Source organism: Alligator sinensis, unplaced genomic scaffold (assembly GCF_000455745.1).
Source record: "Alligator sinensis unplaced genomic scaffold, ASM45574v1 scaffold432_1, whole genome shotgun sequence".
In the NCBI taxonomy this organism is placed as follows: domain Eukaryota; kingdom Metazoa; phylum Chordata; order Crocodylia; family Alligatoridae; genus Alligator; species Alligator sinensis.
The window spans coordinates 740,473-750,820 of NW_005841998.1; the positions used below are offsets into that span (position 1 = coordinate 740,473).

At 42.3% G+C, this 10,348-nt stretch overlaps 1 protein-coding gene across 4 annotated transcripts in view; it reads left to right on the forward strand.

Moving 5' to 3' along the window:
* Positions 1 to 10,348, forward strand: part of PNPT1 (polyribonucleotide nucleotidyltransferase 1) — a 52,284-nt gene that overhangs the window by 38,569 nt on the left and 3,367 nt on the right. For 3 of the 4 annotated variants that reach the window (XM_006021593.3, XM_025201569.1, XM_025201571.1), the window contains 5 exons: positions 635 to 718; positions 2,803 to 2,886; positions 5,033 to 5,139; positions 5,218 to 5,273; positions 7,084 to 7,162. In XM_006021593.3, coding sequence (XP_006021655.1) covers positions 635 to 718; positions 2,803 to 2,886; positions 5,033 to 5,139; positions 5,218 to 5,273; positions 7,084 to 7,162 — 410 coding nt within the window. The remainder of the gene's footprint in view (positions 1 to 634; positions 719 to 2,802; positions 2,887 to 5,032; positions 5,140 to 5,217; positions 5,274 to 7,083; positions 7,163 to 10,348) is intronic. The other variant, XM_025201570.1, reaches the window with a different exon arrangement.

Sequence of the window (10,348 nt, forward strand, 5' to 3'; positions counted from 1 at the left end):
AGCTCCCTGGGCTAAGGCAGCAGGGTGCAGAGCCCCAGCCTGTAGCGGGCAGTCCACCTCTTCCCCGTGCATAAATCTGTGGGGCAAACATGCCCCCATGCCTCCCCCCAAGTGTGCGCAATGGCAGGGGGCTGCAACCCCCATGCTGCTGGATGGGCCTCCCATGGTTCCATCCCATGACCTGCCCTGGCCCTGGGGCCCCATTCACCCCAGCCCCTGCCGCAATTACTCCCTCACTATGGGGGCCTTGATCTGTTCCCCTGCCCCTTCTGCTCCACAGACTTCCCTGCTGAGTGCTGCTCTACAAGCCACTGGGCAGCATTCCTAGCTTTGTGGGTGCCTGTACCTGTGCCCTCCTCACCAGATGCAGCAGCCCAGAGCCCGTACCCAAGCTGCCCTGTGGCCCTCTGCACTGTCACTGCTGCCCCACTGGGCAGCCCAGACGCATCAGTGATGACAGCAGAGGGGAGCCTGGCCATGGGCTCCAAAGCCACATGCGCAATTAACACATTACAAAAATTACTGCAAGAACCAGTTAACACATTAACCATGCATGTTTACAGTGATTCATTGACAGCCCTATAGTTAACAAGTTTATATCCAGTTTAAATCTAGAACTATTTTTCCCCCACAGTTGCAAAGAGAGAAATCTTGAAAATTATGAACCAAACAATTGCAAAACCCAGACCAACAAGAAAAGAAAATGGACCAGTTGTAGGTAATACTGCATGTAACCAGACATATTTGCTATCTTTTAAAATGATATTTTGAAATCTGCTGTTTCATCATTTCTTCTAATGATTTTCAGGTATGTACATGTTTTTGCTGGGTGTCTTTCTTCCAGAGGTTCTGAAACTTTTAAATGTTAAGTATTATAGATATGCCCTTAGGGTTGGAATATGCTGTCTCATTCAACTCATTCTTTTTAAAGCTCCCACCAAATCAGTATAAGTTACAGCATTTGGCAGTGAATATAGGGAAGGAGACAAACAGGCTAGAGTAGCAGAAGAAGAGATATACCTGGAGAAGTTAGCTGCTTTCAAGTTGTCAGGGCCAGATGGGATGTATTCTAGGTTGTTGAAGGTAATTTTGGAGCCATTGGCTCCAATGAAGATACTGTTCTGAATACTTGTGGAGGTCAGGTGAGGTCCCAGATGTCTGTAAAAGGGCAAATATATAGTGCTCATCTTTAAGAAAAAGGAGGAGGAGGATCTGGGAAGTTACAGACCAGTCAACATGACCTTGATACATAGAAAGATCATGGAAAAGGTCCTCAGGGAACTAACTGTAAAGTATCTAGAGGAGAACAAGGCGACCAAGAACAGTCCGGATGGATTCGCCAAAAGCAAATTATGTCTGTCCAACCTGTTTTCCTTCTATGATAAGGTGGGAGGCTGAGGGATGGAGGAAGGGGTCAGAGGATTGGATGCGGTATACTTGGCTTTACCAAGGCTTTTGACATTGTCTTTCTCAGCATTATTAAAAGCTAAGGAAATACAGACTAGTTTGAAGGTCCTGTAAGGTGGGTATATAACCGTTTAAATCATGGTAGTCAACGAGTAGTCATCCATGTTTCACTGTCTAATTGGGAGGAGGTATCAAATGGGGTTGCCCTGGTGTTGGTCCCAGGTCCAGTATTGTTTCATGTTTTCATTAATGATTTGAACATTGGGATTGAGTGTGCGCTTAGGAAATTTGTGGACAATGCCATGTTGGGCGGCAAGACTTATGAGGAAAGGCTGAAAGAACTTGGGTTGTTTAGTCTGGAGAAGAGAAAGCTACGGGGGGATTTGGTAAGAGTCTCTATAATCACCCTTCGGGTATTTGAAGAGGATGGAGATGAGTTTTTCTCTGTGGCTGTAGGGACCAAGACTGGGAGCAATGACCTCAAGCCTGCAGCAGCTGTAATTTAGGTGGGAGATTAGGACAAATCTTCTGGATATGAGGGTGGTCAAGCATTGTAACCAGCAGCCTAGACACATTTTGAAATCTCCATCCTTGGAGCAGGTTAAACAGACATGTGGCCAGGGTGGTTTAATTGGAGATGTTCCTGCCTTGAGCAGGGGGCTGAACTATGTGTGTTTATGCACATGATCAGAGGGGGTAGGGGGACACTGCTCTAATTAAAGCACCCGGACCGTCTCGTGTAGTAGCATCCCCGCATTTAAAAATGGCAAGGGAGGCGCTTTATCTAAAATTCGTCAAACAAGCTTTGGGTAAAGCACCCCCGCTGCCATTTTAAGCACAGGGCCACTGATACTCTAGACTCTGGAGGCTGCTGAAGCACAGAAATGAGTAATTAACATGCTCCAGCAGCTGTAATTAATCAAGTCTGCCCAACACACTGTAATTCCAGTTGGAGCAGCCTTGCTGCTCTTGTATAGGCACCCTTGTGATCTTATGAGGTCCCTTCCAGCCCTATTTTCCTATGTTCCTATGAGCTTAGTGCAAATTGTGTACGTGTGTGTGTGTGGTATGTTGTTTATTCTTATTTTAACATTTCATTCTGTTTTTATAATAATTTTTTTCTTTTATTGTAAACCACACCAAGCCATTTTGGGAAAGACAGCATATACATCCCATCCCATAAATAAATAAAGAGAACTGTACTGACCAAGATGCTGTTCATCTTTGTTATTTAAACTTCCATTCTTGAGAAATGTGTTTATATCAATGTGTTTAGGAGATTCTTACACAGCATCGCACAAAAATTAAAAGAGAAATTAGTGTGACCGGATCTTAAAAATACCACACAAATATGTATGCTTTGTACTTCAGCTTGCCTCAAATGCTGTTTTTCAGAAACTGTTCACGTCCCAGTGTCAAAAAGAACAAGATTTGTTGGCCCAGGTGGTTATAATTTAAAAAAGCTGCAGGCTCAAACTGGTAAGATGCTCATTTTCTGTAGCCATTGCATAAATATGTAACTAGTTTCCTTTCACTTAGAAACCTTTTACTTTATGGTGTGTCACTCCATTTATCACTATAGCACGCAGGACTGCTAACTGCATAAAATTCTTATTGGTGCCTTCACTCCTTCTAAAACCTTTATCCTGGAGTTGGCAATTGCTGCTGGATAAAGGTTTGTTAGGGCAGAGGTACAGTAACAGGTAGACATAAGGAACTTTGATGAGAACGTGCTGTTTTTTGTGTAGTGCTTTAGATCTAATTTCCAGCACTTCTTGGCAATTGCCTCAACTGTGATAGACATACATGCACAGAATAGCAGAGGGAGAAACTGGAGTAGTTTGTTAGACTAGCTCCTGGGATGAGAGGTGAAAGTGTACTGTGAAGGATTAGGTGTGCCTCATTTCAGCACAGAGTTTCCAAGTCTGTGCCTGCAGAGCGGTCTAAGTCCATTTTCTTTCAATGCGGATTATGTGTACCTTTTACATTTAATAACAATGGCCCCAAGGTTGACAGTACTGAGGGATAGGGGAAGGTGATGTCTCAGAGGAAATCCTTATGGCAAGGTTGAAAGTAATGTTTAGCTAGTTTGGGGTGGTTTAGATGTGTTTGAACATAGACACATGTAGTTCCTGGTTGCTAGATATTACTTAGATCTGAGAAAATGGCTTTGAACTTTTTCCTACAGTGCTCACATGCTCTTATACCCAGAATGTTCTTATGTCATCTGTAACATCAGAGTAGTGGTAGAGAATGTGGTTTGCTGAAGTGACTTCTAAAGGAGTCAGATTTATATTTGTGTTCTAAAAGTAGTTTGTGCCCAAAGTTTGAATTCGGTGCGTGGATGCAGCTCAGGCTCATTGGCCACAACAGGTGTCCTTGAGCCCCTTAGTTATTATGATAGCATCCTGCCTGGAAAATATCTTGTTTCATTGCTGCCTTAGGCTTGCTGCATGAGTGATCCTCATGTGGTTGTTCTAGCTCGCTCTGACCTGGAATTCCAAACCTTTACAGTTAATTATTTTTTCAGTATTACTTTTCCAAAGGGGCCTGTAGTGTTCCAGCTGAGTTAAATGCTCAGTGACTAAAATAATTTGGAGAACTTTTGGAGCCATAGTTTACGAGTACCTAGTGAGTTTAAATTGTAAAATGTTTTTAGCAGGGACTGTATTTCAAGGAACTCCTTGCTCAAATGACCCCAAATTTGAACCACCAAGTGCACTCCTGAGACCTAGCAATTTTTAAGATGATTCAAAATATCATGTGCATCTTATGGAGCTTAAAATAGTCCACGTTTAAAGAAAAAAAGTGTTTAACATTAACAACAAATCCAGTGCTTTGCTATAAGATCAAATACTTTTTTAAAAATCATTTCCTATAATCTTCACAAGTACATACACTCTTTTTTTATTGCTAAATACTGGAAAGCTTCTGTACTCATTCACTATTTGTTAGCAAACAGCAGTTAAAAATTACTTGTTTTGACTCTAGCCTGATTTAATGTTTATGGCATATCAAGTAAGTACCCTGTTTCAGCTGCTTTAGCCTTTGGACAGTTTAATGTTCTTAGCTACCTTGTTTTCTGTTCTGAGAGAGCCAGCTGCTTTTTTGGTTGCTGACTTTTTAGACACCATTAGTCTGAACACTGTTACAGAAGTAGCCATCATTTGGACCAGTTGCTCAGGGAAGTGTACAAACATAAGAATTGTTGATTCAAAAGACTTAATTTTCATGGGGTCCAAAATAAACTTTTCACAAACCTTCAATCTTCCTGAATGTGTCTTTGAAGTTACTTTTGCAAAATAAATCATCGTTTGAAATTAGAATTATCTCAAGCTTGGGCAAATGCAAAATGCTTGAAAAGCCCCACTAAGGCTCCACGGCAGGACACTTGTTTGGCAAGCATAGACTGCAACACTGTTGCCATGCACGTTTCTATATAATGTCCAGGACAAAATCCAAAAAGAAGTATTTGGTATAATGAATATAAGTAACACACCTGTAAGTCAACTTAAACGTAGTTTTGCACTGGAATGAACTTCTTCCTTGCTCGGTTAGCTGTACAGTACTTATTAATTTTGTGTTTGTCATCAATGTTTAATTCCATGTGCATTCTATTTCAAAGGTATAACTTTAAGTCAGTTGGATGAAGAGACCTATTCTGTGTTTGCTCCAACACCTAGTGCTATGGATGAAGCACGAGAGTTTATCAGTGCAATCTGCCAAGATGATGTAAGGACAGACTTTCCTTATTTACTTTTGGCCCTATATCTTAAGAGCCTGTGTCTCACAACATTTTTTTTTCTACAGCAGGAGGTTCTGTTGGAGTTTGGAGCTGTCTATGCAGCCACAATAGTTGAAATTAGGTAAGACAGTTATCTTCTGAAGTCAGTTTCCAGATTCATTTCATTCCTCAAGACAGAACAGTCCAACTGGTGTTGGGTGCATGTGGCTCAGAAGAGGCCCCTGGGTTCCCATCCAGTTGCTGCTCCTTCCATCACACTGGTTGCAGCAGCAGCCAGGGTCTCCAGGCTCCCCCTCTCTTCTCTGGCTTCCATTTCCTGTCCCTGCATCAGGTGACAGGACAGTACTGCATGATGTAGCCTGCAAGCTTGGGGAAACCAGCAGCCCAGAGAAACTGCAGCTATGGAGCTGAGGATGAGGTGTGTGGTGCGGTAGAAGATGGTGCCTACAGCTTGTGCTGTTGTGTTGCAGCCCCCATCCGCTGGAAGTCAGAATTAGAACAGTTGGGCTGGTTGCAGACATTTAAGAAAACAAAACAAAAAAAAACACACACTTTCCTGGAAGTAGCAGTGCATTACATAAAGAAAATTCCAGAGTCATGGCTGAATCCTGACTATCATTGCCCATCCAAAAGCTACAATTTAAATTCGCTCACTGCCACAGCCAAGAGCTGCACAACATCTGTATAAATCGTGTGCTTCAGCGGGGCTTTTTGGCACTTTTATCTAGAGCTGAGTCAATCAGCTGCTAGATAAAAGCGCCAAAAAAGTCCCACTAAAGTACCCGATCTATACAGACATTGGGTGAGCGAGGTTCAACTAATGCGCTGCCTCTTCTAGATGTGCTGTGCTCGATGTGGGAGCACACCAAGTTTAAGGTAAAGCACCAGTTTGTTTTTTCTTTGTCTTGTTTGTTGTTGTTTTTTTAATGTCTGCAGGCAGCCTTGATGTCTAAATTTGCATAAAACTCCTTGATACTACTAGAAGAGAACTGTTTACCAGTGATCAGGCCTGCCAAATATTCCTGCTTGAAGAGAGTAACTTATTACCAGTTGACATATGTAGATTGGTGGGATACAGTAGGGAGAGGAGCAGACTCTGTTATAAGGGTGGGAACTTACAAAACTAGACACTTCTTCCTTTCCGAGCTAATGCCAAAATGCTAGAACGGCACAGCAGGACAGGAATATTACCTCCGAGGCCCCTGGCAGATGATACGTGTATTGCAAGTTATATACAAGTATCAACTTGACAAGTTGTAACATGCTGGTTTGGCCACATGTTAAAATGATGGCAAATACTTTCTTCCAACAAAGAAGTTGTTAAGCACAGAAATCCTTTGGAAATTGTTTTTTTTCTTAATGTTTTGTCATTTAATCTGTTTTTATGATTGTTTATTATAAACTGTCCTGAGCCTTTTCGAGGTGGGCAATATAGAAATCAAGTAAATAAATACTTCCATATAATGCATAACAAATGTAATGTCTGCCAGGGGCCTGAGACTTTTGTAGAAATTAATTATAGAGATTGGCATTTGCCCCATTGCTGATATTCTTCTCTTGAAAATATTAATCCTCCTCTTTTCTTTATGCTTTGTTGTATCTGTTTTATGTATTTTTAATTGATGTTAGTGTCTCACATATGGTGAAATCAGCTTTCTGTTACTTCTGCACAATGATGCATACTAATTTAAAAAATCTTGGAATGATGCATACTTTTAATTTTTTTACTGAGATTGATGCTTGTATTTCCAGATAATGTATGCATGCTTTTTTAAAATACCTTTCTCATCTGATGATAAACCATAAAGGAAAGGGATCAATAAGATTGTTATATGGGTTGGTTTATGTTTTCATTGGAATCATGATGCAGAGTAAACCACGTAGAGTATTCTAGGTCAATTATTCTGAAATAACCACTTTTTATTATGCAGGGATGCTGGAGTGATGGTAAAACTGTATCCAAACATGACTCCAGTACTACTACATAATTCACAACTTGATCAGAGAAAGGTAATAAATATTGTCCGGCTACTTGAAAAATATGGAGACAATGGGTTTCTTTGTTTTGTTTTGTTTCTAAGCAACAACATTTTGAATTGTCACTGGATATAACCTGTATACTCAGGTATGTCCATAGTTTCAAAATGAGATACTGTGTGTGTTCACTTCTACAGCTATCAGTGATTGGCAGTACCTTTTCCTTCCCTCTATCTTCTTTTATGTAGTGTCCAGAACTACCATAAAAAACACAGGGTAAAGGAACTAAGTTTGTAAGAGGATACTGATTTTTGTTAATCTGGATCCCAGTTGTGGTGCTTCTTCACACAAGATCAAATCCTTTTGGTCAAGAGCAATTTTCATGGTTCTGCACGCCCTTCTGCCCGCAACACAAATGTAGAAGTGGAACACGCCCAGCCACCTCTTGTTACTTTTTTACCACATATGGCTAGGAACCTACCAAATTCACAGTTTTGTGATTTTTGCAGAAAATATGAAGAACAGTGGGCTCCATGATTTTTGCAAACTCACTGCAAACCACCCCCCTGCTGCACCCCCCCCCCCCATAATAATAATAATGTACCAGCAGGTAGAGAAAAGAGAAGAAAGCCCTGCAGTCTTGGAGCATGGGACTGTTTGCAGCAGGAGGCATAGAGGCTGCAGGCAGCTGCACCATGGTTCTGGGCCGGCTGTCAGGCAGCTGGGAGGCTGCCCTGGGTTCCACAGAGCTCTGGCTCAGCTCATTGTGCACATGCAACCAGGCTGGGGCTCTGTGGACCTTGATGCAGCCTCCTGGCTGCCTGCCACAGCTGGCCTAGGACCCACTGTATAACTGCCTGCAGCCTGTGCACCTCCTGCTGCGAGCAGCTCCATCCTCCCTCTCCACCCTTCTCTTCTCCCATGCTTCAATGCTTGCAGGGCTTCCCATCCTTTTCTCTGCTTACCAGTAAGTGGTTTGGTTTGGGTTTTTTTTTTTGCTTTGAGCCTGCCAAAATGGTGGAGCCCACTGCCTGGGGATGGCCCAAAACCACAGGTTAATTACCCTGATTAAGCATAGGGAAGACATTAATCCACACTTAATAACACATGGATTAATGATTTCCTTGGGCTTAATCAGGGGTAATCAAGCTGCAGTTCCAGGCCACATGGCAATCTGCAAGGAGAGGTGGAACTGCCAGGACCCCTCAGCCAACCAGAGGCATGGGAGGGGCCCTGTCTCAGCCCACAAAAATGGCAGCCAGCCCCAGGATTTACCCGAAAAGTCGGCCGGCTGCCTCCTCAGTTTTGGTAGACCCCTACACATGGCATCTCCCTATTCAGTTAGTGCGGCCAAATGACCCTGTCCTGCTCTTCATCCTTCAGTGCAAGATCGTGCAATGTTTTTGCACTTGCATTCCGAAGGGCCTGGGCAATACATTTCCACTGGTGATAGATTATTCATACCGTTCTCTGGCAACAATATTTAGACTATTGCTGTGGTTAATTAAAAAACAAAAATTCTGCAACTTGGCCAAAAACACTGAACATTCGTATCTCAGAATATTATCACTGATCTAAACTCAAACTTCTACTTGGTTCCTCTGGCACATAATTTTACTATGAGACATTAGAGGCATTTATACACGTGCTCTGGGAGTTGGGGGTGGGGAGGGAGGTGCTTTAATTAGAGTGGCTCTAATTAAAGCACCTGGAGTGTTTCATGTATTAGTGTCCTCATGCTTAAAAATGGCAGCAGAGGTGCATTATCTAAAGCTTGCCGAACGAGCTTTAGATAAAGCGCTACCATCGTTTTTAAGTACTGGGGTGCTTATACACAAGACACTGGAGGCTTCTGGAGCATGGTAATTACAGTGCATTGGAGCAACCTCCCTGCTCGTGTATAGGTGCCGTTTGGGTTTTTTAAATAAAATTAACAAAGAGGAAAATGGTTCATCTGTAAAGAAACTTCTGTAGATTAACATTTGAAGTACTTGCCATGTAGAAAACCTTCTTTGAACAAGATTTGTTGACTGAGTAAAATTATTGCAATACTGTGTTGGTAGACTAATAATGTATTTTCCTACATACCACATACCCCCAAAAAGCCCATGTACCTTGTTTCTGGACAGAATGAAAAAGAAAATTCCAGAGTTATGGCTGAATCCTGACTCTCGTTGCCCATCCAAAAGCTGCAATTTAAATTCTCTCACTGCCACAGCCAAGAGCTGCTACAAATTCATCAGAAGCTGTGAAAGGGTTGAAAGTAACCCATACTGCCTCTCCCTGCAGCTGGGAGAGGAGGACAGCTCCATCAGCTATTTCAGCATTGCTGTGCTTCAGTTCCATTGCAGAAATCAGCCTCCCCACCCAAGACATGTACCCCACTTTTGGAAGACTGATTTAGGGTGGGGAGGGAGTGTTCATATGGTGTGTGATCCAAGTCTCTTCAAAAAAGATTTTTCACCCTTGATGAAAAAAGAGTACTTATCCAGAAAATTACCAGCTTATTTGGAATGTAATTGTTCAATTGAAAAAAGTTTTGTTTCTTCTGGAATCTGAGAGAGCTTTCCAGATATGAAGTTGGTGGAAATGAATTTACTATCATGTTTACATTACCAGGCAGCCAATTCCAGTACTTCCATAGCTAGCTTGAAGATCTTGCTAGGTACATCACAGTAAAAGTTAAACAAAGCTTGTCACTTTTTGCAGCAGCTACTGCTGCTGCTGAAAGCATTGTATGCAAATATAACAGGATCAAGGATCAGATCAGTTTCACTCTACTGTTGGCTGACAGCTCAGATTAGGGACAGAGGCAAGCACTGGAAAGAGGATTTGAGAAGGGCTTGAATATGGAAGTAGTACAGTCAAATCACCCTTAGTGCAGCAGCCAGAAATCTGGTTGAGGAGCAATTATAGTGCTCTTTCTTCTAGCAAGCTAAAAAGTAGAGAGCACTTGTATGTGAAGAAGAGGGAATGGTTTGAGAAGTTAGCTAGCAGCTAATCAGAAGAAAACAAGGCACTCGCTACAGTCTTTGGAAAGCATGCAAGAGCATCACAATACACTCACCTTTGAGTACAGGCATGCAATAGGCAAGAAGACAGTCTCTCCACATATTTTCCGTAGCCAGTAAATCACCTTCCCCATCTTTCATACTGGCCTTTGGCCTGCAGGTTTTAGCACTCCTTCAGTGGCCCTGGTAACCTTTCCAAGCCCAGCTC